The 26,547-nt window shown below is 44.4% G+C and overlaps 5 protein-coding genes and 1 non-coding gene across 7 annotated transcripts in view; 3 read left to right on the top strand and 3 right to left on the bottom strand.

The window, feature by feature from the left end:
* The window catches only part of cd247 (CD247 molecule), a 9,699-nt gene extending 4,706 nt beyond the window's left edge, over window positions 1-4,993 (bottom strand). The window contains exon 1 of the mRNA XM_085794734.1: window positions 4,846-4,993. Within this exon, the coding sequence (XP_085650860.1) occupies window positions 4,846-4,906 (61 nt within the window). The 5' untranslated portion in view covers window positions 4,907-4,993. The remainder of the gene's footprint in view (window positions 1-4,845) is intronic.
* A 1,987-nt stretch (window positions 4,994-6,980) lies between these two features.
* Window positions 6,981-10,266, bottom strand: creg1 (cellular repressor of E1A-stimulated genes 1). Its single transcript, XM_085794014.1, has 4 exons — window positions 9,905-10,266; window positions 8,250-8,369; window positions 7,304-7,417; window positions 6,981-7,211 (listed from the first exon to the last, which is right to left on the bottom strand). The coding sequence occupies exons 1-4, from the start codon at window positions 10,202-10,204 to the stop codon at window positions 7,131-7,133; spliced, it is 615 nt and encodes a 204-aa protein (XP_085650140.1). The 5' UTR covers window positions 10,205-10,266; the 3' UTR covers window positions 6,981-7,130.
* A 736-nt stretch (window positions 10,267-11,002) lies between these two features.
* On the bottom strand, window positions 11,003-16,311 carry setdb2 (SET domain bifurcated histone lysine methyltransferase 2). The gene is made up of 12 exons (XM_085793993.1): window positions 15,906-16,311; window positions 15,029-15,142; window positions 14,839-14,934; window positions 14,611-14,756; window positions 14,244-14,534; window positions 12,648-12,976; window positions 12,264-12,433; window positions 11,868-12,142; window positions 11,737-11,788; window positions 11,477-11,646; window positions 11,295-11,383; window positions 11,003-11,191 (listed from the first exon to the last, which is right to left on the bottom strand). The coding sequence occupies exons 1-12, from the start codon at window positions 15,928-15,930 to the stop codon at window positions 11,029-11,031; spliced, it is 1,920 nt and encodes a 639-aa protein (XP_085650119.1). The 5' UTR covers window positions 15,931-16,311; the 3' UTR covers window positions 11,003-11,028.
* Window positions 13,113-13,254, top strand: LOC146990480 (small Cajal body-specific RNA 8). The gene has a single exon (XR_015038028.1).
* A 1,751-nt stretch (window positions 16,312-18,062) lies between the features above and the next one.
* On the top strand, window positions 18,063-21,722 carry LOC146990478 (uncharacterized). Its single transcript, XM_085794002.1, has 8 exons — window positions 18,063-18,249; window positions 18,390-18,512; window positions 19,077-19,309; window positions 19,900-20,037; window positions 20,115-20,302; window positions 20,953-21,032; window positions 21,108-21,191; window positions 21,286-21,722. Exons 1-8 carry the CDS (start codon window positions 18,063-18,065, stop codon window positions 21,429-21,431), a joined length of 1,179 nt encoding a protein of 392 aa, XP_085650128.1. The 3' UTR covers window positions 21,432-21,722.
* A 211-nt stretch (window positions 21,723-21,933) lies between these two features.
* Window positions 21,934-25,991, top strand: LOC146990477 (coagulation factor VII-like). 2 transcript variants are annotated; one of them, XM_085794704.1, is made up of 8 exons: window positions 21,934-22,025; window positions 22,827-22,990; window positions 23,070-23,094; window positions 23,604-23,717; window positions 23,815-23,958; window positions 24,452-24,540; window positions 25,001-25,121; window positions 25,213-25,991. In XM_085794704.1, exons 1-8 carry the CDS (start codon window positions 21,938-21,940, stop codon window positions 25,758-25,760), a joined length of 1,293 nt encoding a protein of 430 aa, XP_085650830.1. In that variant the 5' UTR covers window positions 21,934-21,937; the 3' UTR covers window positions 25,761-25,991. The 2 variants fall into 2 exon arrangements, with proteins under 2 accessions (XP_085650830.1, XP_085650836.1); XM_085794710.1 differs by lacking the exon at window positions 23,070-23,094 and having other exon boundaries at window positions 23,579-23,717.
* Window positions 25,992-26,547: the final 556 nt, after the last annotated feature.

Here is a 26,547-nt window from a genome sequence, read left to right as displayed (position 1 = left end):
ACAAGATGCCATGAATGAATGATGTGTGGGTGGGATAGCTTATAGTTTTAGTATGCTGTATTTTACTATTTTTTATATACTATTGTTTTTATACTGATATATACTGTCATACTATTACACTATGGTGAGGGGATCCTCAACCAATTTCACTGTTACACTGTTTACAATGACAATAAAGCTTATTCTATTCTATTCTATACATCCAAACATAAATTACTGTAAGCCAATATATCATAATAATGACTATCATGAGAATAATTATTAGAATGAATCATTTATATTGCAGTGATAATGATATATTGCAATGAGAGATGAGGCCAGACTATACAGGAGCATCGGGGGGCGATGCCACAAACAACCGTCCTGTTTCTGCTCATGTGAGCGTTCACCGTCGTCTGCAGTTTCAGATTAACATCAGACATGCACAGGATTTACATGTGATAAAACATTATATATATGAAAAATATGATTTTTATAGATTAAACTGTGCACAAATATGTAAAATCAATACAACGACCTGCAACATTAAACATGTGATTGCATCATTATTGAAGTTGCAGTGACGACGAACGGGAAACCTAGTCATTGGTTTATTTTCCGAACCACGACTGAAACAATATTATAATAATATAAAATAATATATACTATATAAGATTAATTATATAATACAATGTGACGTCAAAAATAAATGAAATAAGAAGAAGTAAAAGGAGTCGAGTCGATCCATCGGTTTCACAGGCAGATCAATGATTTGTAATTTATAAACTGAATACAACTTCTTTTAAAATACATAAAACTGTGGTGTTGTAATTATAATATACATTTATAATATAATATTTAATTTCTTCATAATTAATCAGATCAATAATCCAACTGCATTTTGTTTTTTAATGAGTCGTCAGACAAAAACGAATCTAAAGACGTGGTCTGAAACTGTAATTATAATTCAGACAATGACAATAAAGTTTCATTTGAATGTTCCTTCAGAATAAAAGCAGCAGTTTCCAGTGTTTATGGTCACATTAGAGTCTGACGGAGAGTTTCCCAGAAACACACTTTATTTCCCTGATATGTTAATGAGCCGATGACATCACAGCTCGTTAAGTCTGTGGTCGTGACTCAGTGAACGAGCTCGTTAGTTTCCACGGCAGCTTAAAGCTTCATCACATCTTCATCCTCATCATCATCATCATCATCCTGACTCATCATAAAGGAACGTTTCCATCACAACATGTCCCAGCGTCCCTGAACGCATCGCCACCATCCACTGAGAACAACTAAAGAAAAGAAAACCAGTGAGACTGAACGTGTTCTGGACCGATCAATCAATAAACTGATCGATCAACAGACTGATCGATCAATAGACTGATTGATCCAACTGAGATAATCAGTATTGATCCGTGACGACGGCAACAAACTGCACGAAACTACAAGAAAACAAGAAAACAACCGTCACCTCCAAGAAGAGCAGATGGAAACATGAGAATGACGTCACTGTTTCATGTGTGTGTGTGTGTGTGTGTGTGTGTGTGTGTGTGTGTTTGTGTGTGTCTGTACTTCAAATACAGTTTCAGAAGGTTCAGTCAAAAACTTCAAGCTCAGATAAATATTTGTTGCACATGCAGTTAGTTTTCCACTGTGTGTGTGTTTTATGTGTGTGTGTGTTTTAGGTGTGTTCGTTTTAGGTGTGTGTGTGTGTGTGTGTGTGTGTGTGTGTGTGTGTGTAGTCAGCACAGGTTAAAAGGGTCGAGCGGAACTGTGAGTTTTATTAAACTGCTTATTTTGGCGGTCGACACCTGTCGATCGACTTCCTGCTTCACACTCACACTCAAGATCCACTTCCTGAACGAAACCGCCAGAATAAAAGCGCCGGTGGTCTCTAATAAAACGACCAAGATTCACTCACTGAGTCTTTTTTTAAAAAGTCCAACTCCAACAAACACAACACAGTTGAGACGACCTCGCTTCATGACCTCATCTTTCCCAGAATGCCTTGGGAGGAGGGAGGAAAGGGGCGTGGCCTCAGCGTGTCTGACTTTCTGAAGAGATGGAGCTATTTAAAAAAAATATTTTTGGGGAAAAAACACGTTCAGCTCCAAACGACGACATCAACAACACAACAACACAACAACACACAAACACAACAACAACACACCAGCACCTGTCTGTTCCAGTTTGTCCTGAACACCTGAGACTGAATCCAGGACGCCTCACCACCTCCTCTCTTCCTCTCCTCTCCTCTCTCTCTTTTCTTTTCTTTTCTCTTTCCTCTTTCTTTTTCTTTTTCCTTTTCTTGTTTTTCTTTTGCTTTTTCTTTATCTTTTTCTTCTTCCTTCTTCTTCCTCTTCTTCTTCCAACATGGCCGCCGGGCCTCAGACACAGAATTGCTGATAATCTGATCATCGCTCTTTTTCTCAGCAAAGAGACGGAAGGAGGGAGGGAGAGGGGGACATCGCTGTCACCACGGCAACGACCACAGAGCTGCTTCCTGATGATGGGTGTTGGGCGCTGGTGGTGTGGGGCGCTGGTGGGGGGGTCATTATGTGGTCAATACACTTCTCCTCATCACGCGACGGAGAACCGGCGTGACGCTGCAGAACCGCTCACACCTGCACGTTTGAATGTGTTTTAATCACCGGTATAAAGTTTTCTGCTCCTGAACGCAACGTTTAACACAAAAACACAGCGTTTAGTTTTTTAGTTTTTGTTTTTTTAAAGTGTTCAAGAAGGAAGAAGAAGTGATGATCAACAGGAAACAATAAAACTGAAATCATTTCAAATAAAACTCTGACTTCAATCATGAACTTTAACTTGTTGTTTTTACTGTAAAACTTTTTTACGTCTCCTTATTAATAATTGATCTAATATTCTAATGAGAGAGGAGGAGGAGGAGGAGGAGGAGGAGGAGGAGGTGACTCATGCTCGCTTTAATAACTAACGACGAGTCGCTCCTGAACGAAACCTCTCATTTTAAACCTTTTGTCTTTTCTGTTATTAATCTTATTTTAATGTCTAATATTCTAATGAGGGTAATTACGTTTCTGATGAAGCTTCATCCGTCCACGCACTCGTTAACATCATCACACTGTTTATTATGAGTTCATGGTTTTCATGGGTTGAACCTGTAAAATATACATTTGCATCCTGATAATGCATGTTTTGTTGAACTTTTTGTTCAGTTTTATTATTATTGATCAGTTTTTAATAAATCAAACAGCAGGTGTTGCTGTTCTGAATCCTGACGTGTCCGTTTGAATCATTTTAATTCACATTTCCTTCTGTTATTTAATAAAATCTTGTTTTTTTATGACAGAACTTTTATAATTAAACCTCCAACGAGCCTGAAACAGATCACAACGTCGTTAAGGAAGCTCGTCTTCACTTATTGATCACCGATCGGCTCTAAAGGAAAGGAACATGAACACGCTGAACGTCTCTGTAACAAACAAGTTCATATAAAAAGAGGAACTATGATGTCACACTCTGATTTCACACTTAGATCTAAATCTCTATGGGCGGCCTGGCGTTTTATTTCAATTCATGTTCAGTTTAGAAATCCTAAAATGGAGGCGATCGAGTCGTTGTCATGACGACGAAGTTATCAAACTGTCAAAGTGATACGATCAGACTGAGGCTGAGGCTGCACTCATCTGTTTATACGCTCGCTGTTATGGACTAAACTGGTTTAAACTAGTTACAAACTGGTTATAAACTGGTCTTAACTGGTTTAAATCGGTATAAACTAGTCATAAACTGGTTTTAACTGGTTTAAACTGTTCTAACCTGGTTTTAACCGGTCTAAACTGGTCTTAACTGGTTTAAACTGATTATTAACTGGTTTAAAGTGGCCAATGTGAACTGATATAAACTTAACTAACTTAAATTATAATTTAAACTGGTTTTAATGATTTAATCTGGTCTGTTAATGGTCTGCACCGGTCTTAACTTTTTAACGATTTAAACTTTTATCTTGGTCTGAACTGGTTTTAATTGTTCAAACTGGTTTTCATTGACCTAAACAGCTTTTTAATATTTAAATTTGAACTCATATTCTGGTCTGAACTGGTTTGTAACGACCGGTTCCTCTGAACTTTAGTTATTTAAACTGTGCATCGTTTAACCAGCTGATGATGTAACAGACAGGCGACTGGTTGGAGGCTGCTGGTTGTCGCGGTGACGGTGACCTTGGTCCTGGACACTCAGCCTCAGACAGGAAGTAGAAACCCAAACACAACACACACAACACACACAACACACACCGAGGGTCTGAACCGACAAACACAACAACCAGATCATCCAAGATGGCCGCCGTCTTCTTCTTCACTGCTTTGTCGTTTTCTGCCGTTGACACTTTTTGAATGTTCTCACACAGTTCTCACACAGTTCGACACAAACACACACAGAGTCGGCGTCCACGAAAACCACACGACTGCATCTGTACCAGAGGAAGCTTCTTTTTCTGTTTGAATACCTTTTAAGGTCCAAAAACTCATGGAATTAAACTTTAAACGAACTGGATCCAGTTTCACTATGAGGATCTTCCTCTATTTTCAAAGTAAGACACAAAGTTTTAACGACTGTGTCCAGACGCCACTGGGGAACTGATGCTTTTGTTTCTCGTCTGACTGCAACCGAAAAGTCTAAGTAGATAAAAATAACTTAGAAACTAATTTAAAAGTTGAATTTAAACTCTTAAACCCCATTTTAAACATCTTCAAACTAAAGAAAACAATTAAAACACGAATAAAAAGTGTTTTTAAAGTCTGAACAAACCTGTATAAAGTCTTTAAAGGTTCAGAGCTCAGGTGTGCAGGTGTGGATGTGGGTCAGAGTGGCGGCTCTTACCTGTCGGGGTGAAGACCGACACGAGGACGACCAGACCTGAAGTCCACGTCCGCAGCTCCATCACACACTCGTTTCTGCTTCTTCTGCTTCTTCTGCTCGACGCCGGCGCTCAGAGACGACTGAACCCAACGTCGTCTTCTTCCTCTGCTGCCTGAAAGTGGAACAGGAAGTGGTGAGGAGCTGCTGTGCCTCTCTCTCTCTCTCTCTCTCTCTCTCCCACACACTCTGTGAACACACACACACACACACACACACACACACACACACACACACACACAAAAACTCTGTGAACAGGTGGAAAAAACATAAAATGTGCATCTCATCTTTGTTCACTTGTGTTTTTGATGTTTAGTCAAATCTTGAAAATCTAAATCTGAACTCAACGTTTCAAAATCAACTCGACTTTAACGACAAACTCTCACAGAAATATAAATATATTGACACACACAGCTCTGGAAAAAAATAAGAGACCACTCCCAAAATGATCAGTTTCTCTGGTTTTACTATTTATAGCTATGTGTTTGAGTAAAATTAAATTCATTTTACCGACAACATTTCTCCCAAAATTGAAATAAAAATATTGTCATTTAGAGCTTTTATTGGCTAATGACTAAACTAGTCTAAATAACAAAAAATATCAAGTCTTTTCAGACCTTGAATAATATTAATGCAAAGAAAACATGTTGATATTTATTCCTAAACAACACAGCAAGAATATTTTAACTCAGGAAGAGTTTATAAATGAGTTTTTGTGGGATAATGTCAATGTTTAATCCCAGCAGTGGTTTTTATTTATAATCTTCCTCTAAAACCAGATGTGGTTCAGGTGACGACCTCATCAGTGTCTCATTAAGTAGAATGAGTTGTGTTGGTGTTTAAAAAAGAAAAGAAAAGAAAAGAATGACTGTACATGTAGAGATACTTTTAAGAAACATTTGTGAACACTTTCACAAATGTTTCTTAAAAGCATCTCTACATGTACGACAGTCATTCTTTTTTTTTTTCCTGAGTTAAAATATTCTTGTTGTGTTGTTTAGGAATAAATATCAACATGTTTTCTTTGCATTATTTTTATTCAAGGTCTGAAAAGACTTGATATCTTTTGTTATTTTGACTAGTTTAGTCATTTTCAGGCAATAAAAGCTCTAAATGACATTTTTTTTTTTTCAGTTTTGGGAGAAATGTTGTCGGTAGTTGATAGAATAAAACAAAAAATAAATAATTTAATTTTACTCAAACACATAGCTATAAATAGTAAAACCAGAGAAACTGATCATTTTGGGAGTGGTCTCTTAATTTTTTCCAGAGCTGTATATATTGACACGTGTGTGATCATGACTCTCTGCATCTGAATAAAGAAAAAACACAACACAGAATAAACGACAGCAGCTGTTTTTGAATGCAAAATTTTATTTATTTATACAAATCATCTGTCAATAAAATACAAAAATAGAATTTCACAGCAAACGTTTCCCTTCAGCGTGAAGGAGCAGAAAATCTTTATCTTTATCTGAGCCTAACGAGGCGTTTAAAGGCCTCACACCGACTGATTGGTTGACAGGTAGGTATCGGGCTAAGCCCCGCCCACCTCCCTGATAGGCACTGTAACTGTGTAATCAATACTTGATCGATCAGTGGCCTGATCCATAATCAATACATTCACTATAGAAAAGTGTGTGTGTTGTGTTGAGACAATAACGTTTTCTAATTAATGACGTCATAAAGTGCAGTTTGTTGTCACAGACATCATCATGAAAAAACTAAACTAAAGAAGTGTTTCCTGTTTCAGTTCATGTGCAAAAAGCTGCTGATGAGTTTTTATTTGGTTTAATTTAATTTAATTAAATGTAACTGACTGTGACTCTCTGCTCTGTGGCGCCGCCCACTGGTCAAACTCACACACCGCAGCTGTGTCGACTCAACTCCGACACAATGTGAACACACAAATATACAAAAAAATCACACACTTATCCTCTCTAACTCTGATCAGAGCTCATCAATACACTCAAAACACTGTTGATCTGGATCTTTTGTGTTTATGGCTTTAGACATTCACCTCTAAATGTCGTTAGTTGGCAAACTGCAAAAACATTTTATTTTTTTATTATTTTAATTATATATTCTTTTAGAAAAACAAACCAGATGATTTGATTAAATTTAACATAAAATAATAGTGGAGTTTGATCTGAGTGAGTGAAGTGAAATCAAAGAGAATCAATAAAGACTCTTATTTTATAAAGAACTACAACTGGAGTGGTTAGGACTACAGAGACCATCAGTCAGAGCTACTTCCTGTACGGCGTCGCCTGGAAATACTCCTCAGGTGAGACGGTCTTCACCCCCCCGAAGTAATCCAGCACCCACACCTGGAACACAGGAGGGAGGGAGGGAGGGTTAACGAGGCTTCCTGCCATCTGATTGGCTGACAGTGATGATGATGGTGGTGATGATGTCATACCTGTGTGACGTTGAACTTGGCGAAGAACCAGTTGTGGTCGGTCGGCCAGTCGATCATCTCAGGGTGTCTGGTGAACAGAGCCTTCTTGGCGAACGCCTCCTCCGTCCCGTTGACCTGGAAACGACAGGAGGGAGAGGGGGGAGAGGGGGGGTCAGAGAGGGGGGAGAGGGGGTCAGAGAGGGGGGGGTCAGTGGTGTAGTCTACACTGATACTCAGGTATACTCAGTATTCCCACTGAAAAATACATAAATACTTCAGTATAGCCAGTACAACAAAACCATCTAACTAAAGTAAATGTCAATGGTTCTCAAAGTGGGAGGGTTGAAAAGGTTCAAGGGGTCCACAACTTCTTCTAGAAATTTTACCACTTTTCCTATAATATTTTTGAATAATTTTACCAGTTTCTTCTCAATTTTTCTGTTCTACTTTTTACTATTTTTTTTAAGACATTTTAGCCCTTTTTGTATATTGTTTGAAAAATGTTACCACTTTTTCTAGAATTCTTGAGTAATTTTACCAGTTTCTTCTCAATTAAAAAAAAAACAAAACTGTTTACTATATACTATTACTGTAGTTTCTTTTTTGTTTATTTTTTGTGAGAATTTTTACCACTTTTTTCTAGAAATGTTTAAACTTTTTTGGAGAAATTGTACCACTTTGTCCCCACAAATTTCTCTATAATCTACAATGTTTGTGTATTTCTGGTGTTTGCTTCAAAATTTTGTCCAATGGGGGTCCGTGGTCTAATTTGTGTCAATTTTAGGTCCTTGATGTAAAAAAGTTTGAGAACCACCAGTCTATGTGATACAAGTATGAACAGTTTACCACCTAAAAAGCAGTTTACCCACTACAAAAAATTAGACTACACTACTGGGAGGGGTCATGTGAGACCTGGACACACAGCTGGAGGCAGGTGTGTGTGTGTGTGTGTGTGTGTGTGTGTTACCTGGAGCACGGAGCCTGACAGGATGATGTGAGCACAGAGAGGACTCTGGGGGTCGAAGCCCTGCTGGCGGCAGTAGTCGGTCTGAGCCAGAGACATGGACAGAGACGCCGCCGCGTTCACCTGCAGAGAGGGGGCGGAGCTACGGTCACACCTGGTCTGACTGGGGTCCAGTACATTTAGAAAACAACTAAATAGCAACTGCACACTCAAAACACTATGCATATCAAAAACACTACATTTAAAACACACATTTACAGTCACGACATGAATAAGACAAGACAATAAAAACTTACATTAAATCTTTACAATCTACCTACGTCACTAAAATCAGTATCTACACTGGCTTTGTTCAAAAAACAACTGAAAAAATATACAATATACTGTATATAAATAATATATAATATAATAAACATTTTTTAGTAAATATGTGTAGCACTTCTGGACCTGTCAATCTTTATCTTTCATTTTCTATGTAAATTGTTTATTTTTTTTACTCCTATCTTTAATGTTTTGAATTTCTGTATCATCTTTTTCTTTTTCTTTTTTACGTTGAAGACCACGGCTGTTGTTTTTACATAGGAGGTATTTTCACAACCCTTTTTTGGCTTCCTCCTCTCACAATGTTTTCATTTCTTTATTCTTATATAGGATGTAAAATGTGCAACTAAACTGAACTAAACTAAATGAATCATCCTGAATCAAAGAACGTATATAAGACACTCCAATGCACAATGGTTATAAAATAAAATAAAATAAAGAGGAGAAACAAATCAAAGTGGCAACAACAAGATATTTAATACTTGTGTTGTGTTGGTATGATGGAGTTTTGGACTGTTATATTTTCCATATTGAAAGAAGTAATTCAGCATCGACAGGAGTGCATGTTGTTGATACTGTTATTGCAGCACCTTTCACAATAAAAGTCTGAAGCTGCACATTCCTTTGACCCTTGACACTCAGTAAAAGTCTGACATAAGTCGTTTAAAAACCCTGCTCCTGTCTTTTCTGTGACAGTTAATAAACTTCATGTGACGCTCAGACAGCAGCACATGACTGTGACTGAGAAACTGCTGAGTCACTGTGTGTAACTGTAATAAATGTGCTGCGTCATGATAGGAATCTGCTGTTGCATAAACCCTAAAACACACGTTTTCATAACAGATGAAAATATGAGAGTCATATAATAAAGGATAAATAAGTTAAAACTACAAGTTATGCATTCAAATCATATAATGCAACTGTTAAAATAAAGAGTCAGAGTGCAGAGTCATTAAAACTGGAGTGTGGTTTTAGTTTTTCTTCATGGTGTTTTTACTATATCTTTAATTTTATGTGCTGGACCCCAGGAAGAAGAACCATATAACTAATATATATTATATGGCTAATGGGGATCTTAATAAATAAACAAATGAAGAGGAAGCAGAACCAGTCCAGATCCTGTGACTTAATGTGCAACTTTACAGTTTATATATTTATTTATTCTGCAGTTATAAATAGATAGAAACACGTGAGAGTCGTAATAAATGATCTATACGTTAAAACTACAAGTTGTGCATGTTGTTTATGCTGCAGTGCAGAGTCATTAAAACATTGAGTCGTCTGTTTATGAGTTCATGCTTGAACTTGTCTAAGTGAAGCAGCAGAACCGGTCCTACCTCCAGGTCCTGGACGGAGATCTCCATGCGGGTCAGGTACATGTAGGGAACCCCGGAGCTGAAGCCCGGAGCTCCGTCGCTCACCGAGAACACGTTGGAGAACGGCTGCCCCACCACCGGCTGGTGCGTACTGATGGTGGCCATGGAGGCCCAGTCCACCTGGTGGGCGATGAACCGCGCCACCCGGGCCACCTCCTGGTGCGGCGGGATGCGGAACGGGCAGAAGGAGGAAGAGGAGGAGGAGGAGGCCCAGAGGAGGCCGAGCAGGAGCGCGGCCGCAGCCCGGACAACAGCGCGCATTTTCGGTGTCAGGGTTCGGAGGACAGTCGGTGTGTCACGGAGGCGGAGGACGGCGAAATATAAACAACACAAGGAGGAGATCCGGTCTGCAGCTTCAAAGTAAAACACACCACTTCCGGTTTGAATTTCAAAATAAACGCAGGTCCTTCTCGGCCACCGTCGTATTTCAGTTTCGTTAGTTCGATGGAGTCACATTGAGAAAAACATTTTTTCACAGACTTCGAGAATAAAGTCATAATTTTACGATAATTAAGTAGCAATTTTATGAAAAAAAGTTGTAAATTTACGTGAAGTACAATTTCACAAAATGCTCCACAGCCTCATTTTAACAAACTTTCCTCCTCTAAAACAATAGGTTAAAATATTATGACTTTATTCTTGTAATAATGACTTTATTTTCATAAAATTCTGACTTCTTTCTGGTAATATAACAACTTTATTCTGTAAGTCTGTGAAAAATGTCTCAGTGTGGCCCTAATACTCCATCCTACGATAGTACCAGTTATTAAAATGTGTTTTTATTTTAATTTTTGTCTTGTATTTTAACACCTGCAATAAAGTTTCAAAATAAAAGCTTCAATGAAGTCACATTTCAGGCCAAGAAAAAAATAAAATAAAATCAACAAACACACAATATGAGATAATTTCAAACATTAATTTCTTCAATTTTCATTTTTTTATTTATAAAAACCTCTCAAACCGTTTTATTTCACAACAAGAGGAGAAAAGATGAAGTTTAGTGGATGTGGATGTCAGCTGCCGTGTCTGAACCTGCTCTGATGATGGTGATGGTGATGATGATGATGATGATGATGATGATGATGTCACGGCGCCTCGACACACACGTCACACAGGTTTTCACTGAGGATGAACCCACCCCGGCAACCGTCGCTACCGCACAGGCAGGGCACTTCCTGTTTCTGCGGCGAGGCCGTTTGTGCGTTGGCGGAGTAATCCCAGGTCAGCTCGGTGCCGGCCTTCACCACCCTGAAACACACACACACACACACCGTCTGTCAACACACAGTAACACAGGAACACACACACCTGGCGCTCCTCTCCTCCTCCTCCTCCTCCTCCTCTTCCTCACCTGCTGGTGAAGAAGGCGATGACGGGGAAGGCCGGGTCGTGGGAGTCGGTGAAGACGTTCTGGGTGAACAGGTTGGGTCGGCAGCTGTGCTGTGGATCGACCAATCAGAGCACCGCGTTACATCATCACAACCGAACCAATCAGAGTTTACTCTTTGAGGTTTCGTCGTTAACTAGACTCACGTTGATGAAGCGGCTCACGTTTCCCTCTTTGCTGGCGTCCAGGAGATAAACATCCCCCACCGCCGGAGCCGCTCTCTTCAAGCTCCGCCTCTCTTCTTCTTTCACCTCCGTCTTGTTGCCGTTGACGCCGTGGCTCCTCGCTGCTGTCGCCACCGCCACCTTTTCATCACCTGACAGGACAAACATGACGTTGTTTAAAACGTAACTTCAGGAGTTTGTAAACGTTTCCCTCTGAATCTGAATTTAACGTTTTAACCCACCTGCTCCTGAAGGCGACGCCGGCTGTGCAGCTCCCACCAGCACCGTCTGCACCTGAACGCACCACGGAGCAGAGACTCGTTAATGAACTCGTTAATGTTTAGTAAACACTGATGACGTGTCGGATCTGAACCTTGTCTCTGACCTGGACGCTCGGCGTTGTCGGCGTCGGCGTCGGCGTTGCACCGCCGCTGTCGTTGGGTCTCTGGATGACGGGGACGTGCAGCGGCGGCGAGGTGGGCGGGGACAAAGTGGGAGGAGACTCCAGCAGTTTGCTGCGCTCCTCCAGGACGGAGGGGGCGAGCCACTCGGTGACCACCTCCACCTCGTCGTCCGACGGCAGCTCGGCCCTCGTCAGCTTCGGCGGCGGCAGGTCGGACGGACTCTGGAGCCGCTGCAGCACCACGCCTGCACAGGCCACGCCCCCACGCCACCAGGATGTTAATGTTCTTTATTTAAACAGCCCTTTACAACAACATGTGAACCAACAGAAGGTTCTGGTTCTGGTTCTGTCGTTGAGTCAACTCACCTGCGTAGATGCACACAAACGTGCCACGTTCTAGGTCGTCGCGGCAACGGACCCCCCAGCCGCGGTCTTCGGTCTGGAAGACCTGGAGCCGGACTCTGATCCCTCTCTGGACCAGACGGTTCTGACAGCGAGCCCGATCGCAGCCGCACCACGGACCGCACTCATACAGCCTGAACACACAGAAGTTATTATTACATCTTTATATTTAAATCTTGTGTTTTTATCAAAATGTAAAAGTTTAAATATTAATGTGTCTTATATTTTAACACCTGCAATGAAGTTTCAAAATAAAAGCTTCTCAGGTCAAGTAAAAACTACAGAGTGAAATAAAATCAACACACACAAACACACAATATTCAAACTAAAACAGTAACAGTGTCGTACCCCGAGGCCACCGGCTGCGTCAGCCGCAGGTGTGTGTATGAGCGCCCCCCTCTGGTCATGCCGATGCAGCTGCAGCGTTGCGGGTCGCTGCAGCCGTCGGTGCAGTCGCAGCAGGCGGTGAACAGCGTGGGGCCGCGGCTCAGGAAGCAGCCGTGCGGCCACCGGTCTCTCCGGTAGCGGAACTCCGGGGGCCGGGCGCCGGCCTCGCCGCCGCACAGCTCCACCGGCGTGGGCTCCAGGCCGCGGCTCAGGTCCAGCTCCGGGCGGCGAGGGCCCGGGGCGGAGGGGGGGTTGAGGCGAACGGAGGGGTGGAAGGTGAAGAAGTCGACCTGGAGAAGAAACAGAGACAGAAGACGGTTTATTACAGCAGCATCTGTAACATAAAGGTACAAAAGTAGAAGAATATGGAAATACAGAAAAATAAATATTTAATATAATAATAATATAAACAGTTATTTACAAGAATAGAATAAACTTATACACAGAGAGAAGAGTTAAAGCAGAAGTAAGCGGAATGTTTGTGTTAATATAAGTCTTAAATACATGCTCTCTGATGACCGAGGCGAATTGAGGGAAATCGCCACGGACAGATACGGAGCAGACACTCCATAAAAAAAATATACTATATAAGTCTTAAAGCAGAAGTAAGTGATATTTTTGTGTTAAAGCAGAAGTAAGTGGTCCGGTCGTTTTCGCTAATGCTGCGTTCCAGGCAGGCTTTTGAAATCGTAAATTACAGCTTCAAGTCACAACTTACGACTTTGTAGCGTTCCAGGCAACCCACTCGTGTTTTTCCGACCTGTTTTACCGGTGAAAGTCACTATAACGGCCACTCGTAGCTTCCGACCGGTGAACTCGTACCAGATCGAACTGGTACCACTTCACGGTCGGAAAAATACGAGTTTCCTTGAACGCACCATAACAGTCCTCGTCCCTACGTCGCCACATTCACGGCGTTCCTTGGCTGCACACACAGCCCTGCATGCCGTTCTCTCTCCTCATTGGATAAAAACTGTAGGATACGATAAATGTTTTCTCCTCGGCTCAGAGCAGAGCAGAGTGACTGAGAGACCCGTGTTTCAGTCCAAACACTCTATGTAAGTGATTGCTGTCGGAAGATATAACTATTTAAGACTTATATTAACACAAATATATCACTTACTTCTGCTTTAATATAAGTCTTAAATAGTTCTATCTTCCGACAGCAATCACTTACATAGAGTGTTTGGACCGAAACACGGGTCTCTCAGTCACTCTGCTCTGCTGTAAGCCGAGGAGAAAACTTTCCTTGTATCCTACAACCTTTATCCAATGAGGAGAGAGAACGGCATAAAGGGGCAGTCCTCTCTGTGTGTGCAGCCAAGGGATGCGCGTGAATGTGGTGTCGTAGGGACGAGGGCAGGGACTGCTAACTCCATCGGCTGACAAGAAGTTAGCCAAAACAACCGGATCGCTTACTTCTGCTTTAAAGTTAAACAGACATCTTTTTTATTTTTGTTTCAGTTACTAAATTACTTTTTCTCTGCTAGTTTTAGTTTTAGTTTAGTGAACTATAAAACCCTGGCGTGACGACATCATGAAGAATCCGCTGATCACCTGCAGGGCGTCGTAGCTCTCCGACGCCAACAGGAAACTCATCACGTCGTCGTGGTTTTGGAGGTTCAGTCCACACGGCGCCTTGTAAACAACGCTCCAGCCCTCGCCGCCTTCCTCTCCTCCTTCCTCCGAAGGCTCCGCCCCTTCGCCGTCCGCGGCCCCGCCTCCTTCTGCTGACGTCAGCTGGGTCGTCAGCCTCTTGAAGCCGCAGAGCAGCGGCGCCTTCAGCGGGTTCTGACCCCAGAACGGCGGCGTGGACGGGGACATGCTGGTCAGACCGGGGACGCAGGCCTGGAGGGGGAGGAGCAACACCTGAGTGACTCAAACATCTCAGCTGGCGTGTGGAGCGGGCGGAGCCGAGCGTTACCTTGCTGCAGGCGTGAGGCCGGTAGATCAGCGTCTCCTCTCGGCCTGAGGGGACCGCCGCCGAGCTGGACACGCCGTTCGAGGGCGAGGCGCAGGGGGAGGACAGGGAGGGTGTCGGGGAGAAGTCGGCCGGCAGCAGCACCTCACCTGCGCAGGAAAAACACACCTTCAGTTCCTCCTGACGTCACCGCCACAGCAGCAGAGTTTCAGAATAAAAGCCCGTTCCTACCTGAGCCGATGACCACCTGGACCACGGCGGCGTCCTGAGCGGAGACGGGGGCAGACACTTCCAGAGTCTCCAGAACCTTCAGCGCCTGGACCAGCTCTGATTGGCCGACAGGATCGCAACACGAGAGGAAACACTAGTGAGCAGCTGAGAGGAAATAAAAGAGTTGCGCTTTTCAAAGTAAAAGTCTGACCTTTGTCTGTGGCCGTGTTCTTCTTCAGGACTTTCCTCAGGTGGTTGAGGTAGTCGAAGATCTCGTTAAAAACCTGATCCACGTCCTCCCCAGCCCACAACAGCTTGGCCCGCTCTGAAACAGTAGCACAAGTTCAAATAATGAATTCTTTTTTTTGTTCTTACTTTATACTTTTATATTATATTATACACACACCCAAAGAAATAACAAAGACAGAACCAAAACCAAACCAAATACCAGTACAGGGTACAGGGTGAATTAATTAAATGTATAATCTTAAATGAAACTTCCTTTATTTTGTTTATGGCACAGTTTTATCTGCTGCTTGATTTCCACTTTATGTTTGTAAATTTTAAGTTCCAAAATGGTTTAGTTGTAATTTCTTGGCAGAGTCTCCTTATATGTCTATTGGTGCATATGCATATTTTTGTCTGTTAAATGTATACCGTCTAACATTAAATTTGTCAAAAAGTCCTATATTTGCAGTGATGAACTCTTTAACAACTGTAATAACACAGTAATGGCACAGTGGTGGTGCCTTCACGTGTCACAGTAAACAATCAGTCCGACTGATGCAGCTGAATGGTATCTGCTCTAACAGACAAGATTAAAATATATTTAATTTACTTTTCCCACATCATGTAAACACATAAAAACCAGATTAAACTAGATTTGTATAATATGAAGTGGACTTGATGAACACAAAGTCACGGACTCTCTTTTAAGCTGTTTTAACGAAGCTAATCCACATAAGAACAGTCAAAAGTCATAAAACCACCAAACCCAGACTCGATAAATCCAGATAGTCCCACAGCGACTCTGGAGGGGTTTTTTATATATATAAAAATCCATTAACTAGATGAAAACAGTTTCTTACCAACATCTTGAGCCTCTTGTTGCATTTTCACCGGAGATGAACCGTTAGCCTGCTAGCCCAGAGCTAGCTCTGCCAACTTGGTAAAAACACACACGTAAACTTTGACAAAAAGCGAATAAATGACTTTTTGGGCGTTATAACAACTAAAACCGTCTGTAGCCGCCGGGAACAGACAGACTGCGTTAGTTTTGTGGAGGCAACATCTGAACTGATGCTAATATTTAGTTTCATTCATTCATTCAATACTTCGAGCTAGCCGCTGTTGCTAAATTGCTAATGTGCTACTTTACGCGACATAAACAACGGCGGAAAAAAACTAAATAACTTTATCTACTTTTTTCTTAATCTACAGTTAATGAAAACGCAACAAAGACAAACGTGCAACCCTGCAACAAAACTGGTTTACATGTTCGCGATATGCTGGCCCACAGCGGCCACCGTAGACTGTACGATAATTCGCTTTCTTTTATGTCTTGCAGGCACTTTTATTTCTTTAAAGTTAAAAACACATAAGATATATTAAATACATTTTCCTCTTTGTAATTCTTTTTAATTAATTAATGGAAAATAAATCAAATATTTACAAAAATTAGATGTGAAACGTTCTTCAGCGTTGTTGCCTGGCAGACCAAACTCAGGGCTTCGTTACAGTCACTACGCCTTTTAGATTGACCCACACTGGCCACCATAATACAGCACGAGTTACGAAATGTCAACATCAACAATCAGTGTCGTAACCGGGGTTCACCACAGTTTAAAAGGTGGAAAATTAAAATTCTTTTTTTTTTAATCTGTAGAAATCGCGCGTGGGGAGGCGTTAGGTGACGTCACCGCTTTTACCTGCAGCGGCGAGTGACGAGCGGTTTATCTCAGGTTGTTATGTCACTTCCTGTGGAGTTTTGTAACAATGGACTTATGCAAGTTTTAAATGAATCATTAGGAGCAGAGTTGCTGCGGTTCAGCTGCATCGACAACAGGTGAGGAGACGTCTTCTGATCAATATACAATATGATATCGATATGTGTTGTTAATGTAGGCTACAGACTGAAGCTGTGGTCAGTGAACGCAACTACTCATGTGTTTTAGTAATAATTTGTCCTCTGACTTCGAGCTGAGTCAGTGAAGGCAGCACCGATCAGCTGATCAGTCGATTAGTCACTGAAGACAAAGTTAATCAATCACCCTCAGAGTTTAAAGCTGTGACCTCATCACAAACTGTTGAGTTACATGTGATGTAACATGTGACATCATGAGAGAGAGAGAAATGACATCAATGTTTATTGTTCTGTCATTTGTCTACACACCTTCCTCCTCCTCGCTCCTCTTCTCCTCATCCGCCTTTCTCCTCTTCATCCTCCTCTTCTTCCTTCCTCCACCTCCTCTTCCCCCTCTCCTCCTCCTCCTCCTCTTCATCTCCTCATCCTCAACCTCTTCCTCTTATCCTCCTCCTCTTCCTCCTTCCTCTTCTTCTTCCTCCTCCTCTCTCCTACCCTCTCCTCCTCTTCCTCATTCTTCCTCCTTTCTCCTCCTCTTCCTCATCCTTCCTCCTTTCTCCTCTTCATCCTCCTCTTCTTCCTTCCTCAACCTCCTCTTCCCCCTCTCCTCCTCCTCTTCATCTCCTCATCCTCAACCTCTTCCTCTTATCCTCCTCCTCTTCCTCCTTCCTCTTCTTCTTCTTCCTCCTCTCTCCTACCCTCTCCTCCTCTTCCTCATCCTTCCTCCTTTCTCCTCTTCATCCTCCTCCTCTCCTCTTCTTCCTCCTTCCCTCCTCCTCCTTCCTCCTCCCCCTCTCTTCCTCCTCCTCATCTCCTCTTTTTCCTCGTTCCCCTCGCATTTTCCCCCTCTCCCTCCTTCCTCCTCCTCCTCCTCCACCTCCTCCTCATCTCCTCATTTTCCTCCTTCCCCTCGCCTTTTCCCCCTCTCCCTCCTTCCTCCTCCTCCTCCTCGTCTTCCTCCTTCCTCCTCTTCTTCTTCCTCCTTTCTCCTACCCTCTCCTCCTCTTCCTCATCCTTCCTCCTCCTCTCTCCTCTCTCCTCGTCATCCTCCTCTTCTTCCTTCCTCCATCTCCTCTTCCTGCTTCCCTCTTCTTCTCCTGCTCCTCCTCCTCTTCCCCCTCTCCTCTTCTTCCTCCTTCCCTCCTCCTCCTCCTCAGGTGACATGTCTCAGGTGCGGCACTCGGTGTCCGAGGCCTTCTGGGCCATGTGTGCTGCCGACTCCGTGTCGATGCCGGTCCACTGGTTCTACGACGTCCAGGACATCAGGAGGGAGTTTGGAGGCTGGATCGCAGGATTGAACTCCCCCAGGGACCGACACCCGTCCAGCATCCTCAGCCTGTCCAACACCGGTACCGCTCTCTCTCTCTCTCTCTCTCTCTCTGTCCTGGAAGAAACACACAACACTCGAGTTAATGTGTGTGTGTGTGTGTGTGTGTGTGTGTGTGTGTGTGTGTGTGTGTGTGTGTGTGTGTGTGTGTGTGTGTTGCAGCCGGCAGCGGTCGGACCTCCTGGTCGTCCAGTGCGAAGCGTGCGGACGTGGTTGGCACCGTGATCCTGCACCACAAGCTGAACCTGTGGAAGTCGTCCAGAGGCTCGGTGCACTACCACCAAGGTGCTGACGCTGCGTTCACTGACCCGTCAGAGAGTCAGTCAGAGCAAAGACGGTTAAACACTGCAGTTTTGATTTATTTTAGTGTTTTTAAAGCCGCTTGCATGCTTTTATTTTGAAACATCTGCAGATAGTTCACAATAAAAGCCTGTCAGAAAAGGTCTTTGTGTTTCTAAAGCTGCTGGTATGCTTTTATTTTGAAACATCTACAGGTATTTCACATTAAAAGCCTGTCAGGAAAGGTCTCTGTGTTTCTAAAGCTGCTGGCATGCTTTTATTTTGAAACATCTGCAAATATTTCACAATAAAAGCCTGTCAGGGAAAGGACTTTGTGTTTTGAGCTGCTGGCATGCTTTTATTTTGAAACATCTACAGGTATTTCACATTAAAAGCCTGTCAGAAAAGGTCTCTGTGTTTCTAAAGCTGCTGGCATGCTTTTATTTTGAAACATCTACAGGTATTTCACATTAAAAGCCTGTCAGGAAAGGACTCTGTGTTTTTAAAGCTGCTAGCATGCTTTTATTTTGAAACATCTGAAGATATTTCACATTGTGTGTGTGTGTGCAGGGCTGCAGGCCGGTGACAACACCCTCAACGTCCTCTGCTCCCTCCGCGCCGCCCGGACGCTCGTCCACGGTCGTTTCGGCGACGTGTCTCAGCCGGACGCTCGAGCCGCCGTCCTGAGCGACTACGTCCGCTTTCTGACGACGCCCGGTAGCCATGACGACACGTACGCTGAGTCCTCCCACCGCTCCTTCTTCGCCGACTGGCAGGACGACAGACCCACGTCGCCCCGACAGGTAAACAAATGCACCTCATGCACGACTCCTCGCAGCCGGTCTGACCAAACACACATCCTCCAGTTCACGCCTCCTCCTCTTGTCTCCTCCTCTTCTTCCTCGTCCTCCACCTCTCTCTCCTCCTCCTCCTCCTTCTCTCCTCCTGCTCTCCCTCCTCCTCCTCCTTTTCTTTCTCTCCTCTTCTTCCTCTCTCTTCTCCTCCTCCTCCTCTCTCCTCCTCATCCCTCTGTTCTTCCTCATCCTCCTCCTCTCCCTCCTCTTCCTCATCCTCCTCCTCTCCCTCCTCCTCCTCCTCTCTCTCACGCCTCCTCCTCTTGTCTCCTCCTCCTCTTCCTCTCCCTCCTCCTCCTCCTCTCTCTCCTCCTCCCCCTCCTCCTCTCTTCTCCTCTGTCTCTTCTTCCTCCTCCTCCTCCTCTCTCTCCTCTTCTTCCTCCTCCTCCTCTCTCTCTCCTCCTCCTCTCTCTCTCCTCCTCCTCTCTCTCCTCCTCCTCTCCCTCCTCCTCCTCCTCCTCCTCCTCCTCCTCCTTCTCTCTCCTCCTCCTCCTCTCTCTCCTCCTCCCCTCCTCTTCCTCCTCCTCCTCCTCCTCCAGGTTCTGACGTTTGCAGAGAAACGGTCCAAACGCATGTTGAGCTCCTCGTCCCCCGACAGCCAGCTGGACGCCATCGGCTGCCTTCCCATGATCCTCCCCTTCGTCCTGCTGTCGGCCTCGGCCAATGAGGAGCAGGCGGTGAGTGTGGCGCTGCAGGTGTCCCGGTCTGACTCGGGCATTTGTCTCACACGCCGTTCTCCGGTCTCCGTCCTCAGGTCTCGGCGGCCGTGGAGTTCGTGAAGCTCACCCACCCTCACCCCAAAGTGCCCGAGTACGTGTCCATCTACAGCCGGGCGCTGCACGCCGTTCTGGGCGGGGCCAGCGTCCGTCAGCGGGCCGAGCTCGCCCTGAGGAAACTGGACGCCTGGGACACCTGTCAGAGCTACAGCCGCAAGGCCGCCAGGTGTGTGACTGCAGAATAAGTAGAGTCGGTGATGACACATTTCACAATAAAAGCCTGTCAGGAAAGGACTCTTTGTTTTTAAAGCTGCTGGCATGCTTTTATTTTGCAACATCTGCAGCTATTTCACAATAAAAGCCTGTCGGGAAAGGACTCTGTGTTTTTAAACCTGCTGGCATGCTTTTATTTTGAAACATCTGCAGATATTTCACAATAAAAGCCTCTCAGGAAAGGACTTTGTGTTTTTAAAGCTGCTGGCATGCTTTTATTTTGAAACATCTGCAAGTGCTTCACATTAAAAGCCTGTCAGGGAAGGACTCTGTGTTTATAAAGCTGCTGGCATGCTTTTATTTTGAAACATCTGCAAATATTTCACAATAAAAGCCTGTCAGGAAAGGACTGTGTTTTTAAAGCTACTGGCATGCTTTTATTTTAAAACATCTGCAGATATTTCACATTAAAAGCCTGACGGGAAGGGACTCTGTGTTTTAAAGCCGCTGGCATGCTTTTATTTTGAAACATCTGCAGGTATTTCACATTAAAAGTCCAGTAAAGAAGGTGAAGATCTCTAAAAACAACCAGATTTCACATGTTTTATGTTGTGTGTGAAGAAATGCTCATAACAGTGTGTTGTGTGTGTGTGTGTGTTGCAGGTTTACCGTGTCGTCTGAGGAGAGGCTGAGGGTCCACCAGAGCGCGGTGAACTACCTGGGTCTGGCCTGCTACACCAAAGGTCGGCGTGCTGTTGACACTCTGAGGTCGTTTCCTGTTTGAATGACGTGTGACTCACCTGTGCTGTGATTGACAGGTGCTCTGTCCAGCCTCTTCTACCTGGCTCACGAGTTCCACGACGACCCGGCGGGAGGAATCCTGGCGAACGCCAACTGTGGAGGTTCGTATGTCAGCGACAGGAAGTGACGCTGTAGCTTCAGGTGTGTGTGTGTGTGTGTTACACCTGACTGTCGTACCTGTGCGCCTCCCTCCAGGTGAGAACTGTAACCGCGGCGCGGCGCTGGGAGCGCTGCTGGGGGCGGGGGGGTCGTACACCGGCGCCGTCATCCCTCAGGAGTGGAAGGACGAACTGAGAGACGCTCATGACATCATCGCTGACATCACAAAGGAGGCGGAGTGAGAGCAGCAGCGCCACCACAGGAGAGGAGGGGAACTACAGAAATATAAATATATAAATATATAAATCTACTACTGAGATATGAACGTGTCTTCCTGTTTACAACAACCACACTCACACTCCTTACTCCTTTGATTTTTTTTTATTTAAGAATAAATATCTGTAAGTTTTATTGTTTTTCCTTCAACAGCAGCTTAAATCAATGATCTGAAGTATGAAACGTTTTTATAATTTTACACTGAAGAAGATTCACCGGCCTGTAAAAAACTCATTAATAAATAAAAACCTGTGTTCAAAGTGTTTCCTCTTCATGTCACGTGATTATTATTCCAGTTCTGATTGGTCGATGAAGGTATTTGACAGTTTATAATTTATTCAGCCAGTTTATTGTCAGCTGATCGGGGGTCAGCTGATCGCAGCTGGTCTGGGCCTGTTTGCACTGTGAACTCGTGTTTGTGAGCGTTTGTGTGTTTTCAGTGTGTCTGACCTTTGGTCGCTTCAGAGAAAACATGGCGTCTTTCAGCGGAGAAACGAGTCGACTGTTCTTCCTACGACTCCTCATCGTTTATATCCCAGCATGCACTGGGCTTCCAGAAGGTCAGTCCTCTGTTTCTTCTTCACCTTACACTCCTCCTCCTCCTCTTCCTCCTTCTTCTTCTTGATGCCTTTTTATTGACTTTCATCCATGTGGTCGTTGTTCTCTGAGGACTAAAGTCGATGGACAGTCCGTCCCTTCAGCTCAAGAGAGAGAATTAAAGGTCCAGTACGTAATAATTCTAAAGGTTTATTGTTAAAACTCTACTCAGAGACGTTCTAATATTGCCTAGAAGGACTTTGATCTACTACCCATGAATATATTTGTGTATAATCTTATAAAATAACATTTGTTTAGTTTCCGTAGCCCTATAATTCTTCTTTTATATCTACATATAACAAGGGTCTTGGTTTAGAAAGTGTCGCCATCTTGCGCCGCCATGTTTGTATGGCAGCCTGAAGGGAAAATCTAGCCAATCAGAGAGCAGGTTTCAAGAGTTTCACGTTCATAAATAAACCAACGAAGATGAAGAGGGAGGAGGAAACAACGGAGAGAGTTAGTAGTTAATCTGAAGAGAACAGTGAGAAGTTTTTGAGTTATACAGCTGAAAGTTTGCAAATGGATCATCGATGCACAACGTTTTTTTGTCCTCGGAGGCCACCATCACTTTGCCAACAGGGGGGGTGAACGCTGCCATCTAGAATCTGAACGCTGGATGTCACGGTTTCCCCCCAATTTTACACACTGGACCTTTAAAGTTTTTATTTATTTTTTAAGATTTGTCTCAGTTTGATGTGTTCGAACGATGTTTATGAAATAGATGAACTGTAAGCGGATGAGCGTGTCCACCTGTGTGTGAGTAGGTGTGTTCGTGAGCAGACCTGAGGCCAGCGTCTTCCTGCACCGCAGCCGCCGGGCCAACTTCCTGCTGGAGGAGCTGAAGCAGGGAAACCTGGAGCGCGAGTGTCTGGAGGAGAAGTGTTCCTATGAGGAGGCCAAGGAGATCTTCAGCGTGCCGCAGCAGCTGGTCAGTCCTGACTCCCCCCCTCCCCACTCCCGCTGGTGGTCGTTGTTGTGTCTGTAACGTGTCTCTGCTCTCTCCCTAGGAAGCCTTCTGGAGGACGTACAGAGGTATGCACACCTGCTCACCTGCAGAGGGATGTATGCAAAACATACAAACTTTGTCCAAAAACTGTGCCTTTTTATTTTTAAGGCATTTTGTGACATGCAAGTTAAACAGAACATGTATTTAAATTAGTGCTGGGCATAGATTCACTTTTTAAATCTAGATTAATGAAAAATAATGTTCAATAAGATTTACTTCAGTGTTTAATTTTTTATTTTGTTAAACACAAATAAAGTTAGGCAATCTTACACAGGTTCTGTCTCCATGTGGACAAAGCTCTTTCCTGAACTACCTGGAATGCACCCTAAAATAATAATCCAAGTACAGATAAGACTAAGAAATAAATGAACCAATATAAAATTAAATTAATAAACGGAGATGTAATACAACAGTTATTAAAAGTCTGGTTGCTACTGTTTACGTCACTTCATGGTACAGAGTATCGATCCCCATCCATCCCTGCACCTGCTCACCTTCAGGCTTCAGTAGCTTCCTTCCTGTTTCCTGTCCACAGCCGTGGACCACTGCCTGTCGTCGCCCTGTAAGAACGGCGCCACCTGCACTCGCCACGTCAACACCTACGCCTGCAAGTGTGCACCGGGTTACCATGGACACAACTGTGACAGAGGTAGAAAGTACTATACCAACACACACACACGAGAACCACTAGAGCTCTGTGAGTGAGTGAGTCGGTGGCGTTTCTGATGAGCTGATGTTTTTCGCAGCCCGTCGCACCTCCAACGGCTGTCGCTATAGAAACGGAGGATGCGAGCATTTCTGCAGAGAGTTTCCGGATCGTTCCTTCGTCTGTTTCTGCGCCGCCGGGTACCGACTGTCCCAAGGAGACAACAGCACCTGCGATCCTCAAGGTGCAACCATGCCTTCTGCAACACCACAACAACCAATCACACTGGCTGTGATAGCATTAAAGGAATAGTTCACCAAAAAAATGAAATTCAGTCGTTAGTGACTCACCCTCATGCTGATGAATACTGGGGGATATAGTCCAGAGTTTACTGGAAACAACGTCATTTAGGACATTTTTACAGCCTAAACAGTCCTGTATTGCCCCAGGCAAATTCAATACAGGACTGTTTAGGCTGTAAAAATGTCCTAAATGACGTTGTTTCCAGTAAACTCTGGACTACATCCCTTCAGGACACTTGGATTGCAGTGGACGAGCAGTGAGGAGGAATATTAAATGGTTTTTGTGTAGTTTTATGGATGTTTTTAGGATTTCGTTGGACTATGAACCAGCCTCCCGGATGTCAATCAATGTCATTTTTTGGTGAACTATTCCTTTAAGACCTTAGCAGCCACTTAGTAAACCACATCATGACTGTTGTTGTCTCTCTGGTCCAGAAAGCGTCCCTTGTGGACGACCACAGATCCACTTCAGCCCCAGGGTCGTTAACGGGAAGAACTGCCCCAAAGGACACTGTCCATGGCAGGTAGGTCCACTCAGACAGGTGTAGAGAGACAGACAGGTGTAGAGAGCCAGACAGGTGTAGAAGAGACAGACAGGTGTAGAGAGACAGACAGGTGTAGAGAGACAGACAGGTGTAGAAGAGACAGACAGGTGTAGAAGAGACAGACAGGTGTAGAGAGACAGACAGGTGTAGAAGAGACAGACAGGTGTAGAAGAGACAGACAGGTGTAGAGAGACAGACAGGTGTAGAAGAGACAGACAGGTGTAGAAGAGACAGACAGGTGTAGAAGAGACAGACAGGTGTAGAAGAGACAGACAGGTGTAGAGAGACAGACAGGTGTAGAAGAGACAGACAGGTGTAGAAGAGACAGACAGGTGTTGAGAGACAGACAGGTGTAGAAGAGACAGACAGGTGTAGAAGAGACAGACAGGTGTTGAGAGACAGACAGGTTGTGCTGATGGCTCCGCCCCCACCTGCCCAGGCCATGCTGACGGAGAACGGCGTCTACACCTGTGGCGCCATCGTCCTGTCGGATCAGTGGATCCTGACGGCGGCTCACTGCGTCTGGGGGAAACCTGTCAGCATCCTTCAGGTCACCGTTGGTACGGCAACCGTTTCTTCTTCTTCTTCTATGATGTAAAGTTGGTTTCTGCGTCCTGATTGGTCTGAGACCGCACCGTCCCCTTTCTGCAGGTGAACACGACCGGCAGTTGGAGGAGAAGACCGAGCAGCGGCGGCGCGTGGTCAAGCTGCTTATCCACGCGGGCTACAACAAGTCCAGCTCCGACAGCGACCTGGCGCTGCTCAAGCTGCAGCGGCCCGTCAAGCTGGGGCTCTACGTGGTTCCCATCTGCCTCCCCGCCGCCAACACCACCTTCGTCAGGACGCTGGCCACCGTGCGCCACTCCACCGTGTCCGGCTGGGGTCGCCTGGCGCAGTACGGCCCGCCTGCCCGCCTCCTGCAGCGTCTGGAGCTGCCGCGCGTTCCCATGCAGGAGTGTCGCCTCCACACCAAGCTCAACATCACCAGGAACATGCTGTGTGCCGGCTACCGGGCCGGCGGCCAGGACGCCTGCGAGGGCGACAGCGGCGGCCCCCTGGTGACCCGCTACAAGAAGACCTGGTTCCTGACGGGCGTGGTGAGCTGGGGCAAGGGCTGCGCCAACGAAAACCTGTACGGCGTCTACACCAAGGTCAGCAACTTCCTGGGCTGGATCGAGGAGATGAGGTCAACCGGCTGAGACCAGAACCCAGACTGGACCGGTCCAGAGCCGAGACGTAATGAGAGCAGGTTTTAATGAAACGTCTGATTGGTCCGATCACTGAAGCAGTTACACAGCAGCTGTTTGATTGATCCTGTGATCTGTGTTTTTTGTGAAAATGTCAAATTAAAAACTAAACTGTTGAGTCCCTGAAGGCATCACCAGGCTCAGAAACATCCTGTTGAAAATAAAAGAGGGAATGAAAACTGGGAGGTTCTGATCTGGTTTGTTCAGGTTTTTTGCAGGAATAACTGGTAACCCTTTCATTTACAGGCTGCTAATTACGTGATAATGTCTAGAAATAGCCCAGAAATAACGGTCAATTGCAATGACTTGGTGGAGAAAAATTCTGGGCTTTCCAAAAAATTCAAAGCATGAAAAGCATGTGTAATCTTTTGCCTTTATGAAAAACATGACATTACTATGAAATTGACCGTTATTTCTAGACTATTTCTTGACATTATCATGTTATTAGCGGCCTGTAAATTAAAGGGTTACCAAATACCTTTTTAGTATAGTATTAGTAGAAGTAGTGATCTATTGTCCTTTCGTCTAGCTATTTAGTTCGACAAAATAAACAGTAACTCATCATCAATAAGAATCACACTTCAAGTATCAAGATGATAGGATGTTAGTCTCAGTCTTAACTTGACTTGCCAAACGAAAAGAAGCTTTCAATAAAAGCTTGATAAAACATTTGGAGCGTTCTCCTTTCAACATTAAAGGACAGGTTTTATCTTCAAAAATGATGTGTTTCCAAACATGG

Source organism: Trachurus japonicus, chromosome 2 (assembly GCF_045865225.1).
Source record: "Trachurus japonicus isolate A0001 chromosome 2, Traja_1.0".
Classification (NCBI taxonomy): domain Eukaryota; kingdom Metazoa; phylum Chordata; class Actinopteri; order Carangiformes; family Carangidae; genus Trachurus; species Trachurus japonicus.
The sequence above is the reverse complement of the archived record's forward strand: the minus strand, read 5'-3'. Positions and strand labels throughout refer to the sequence as shown.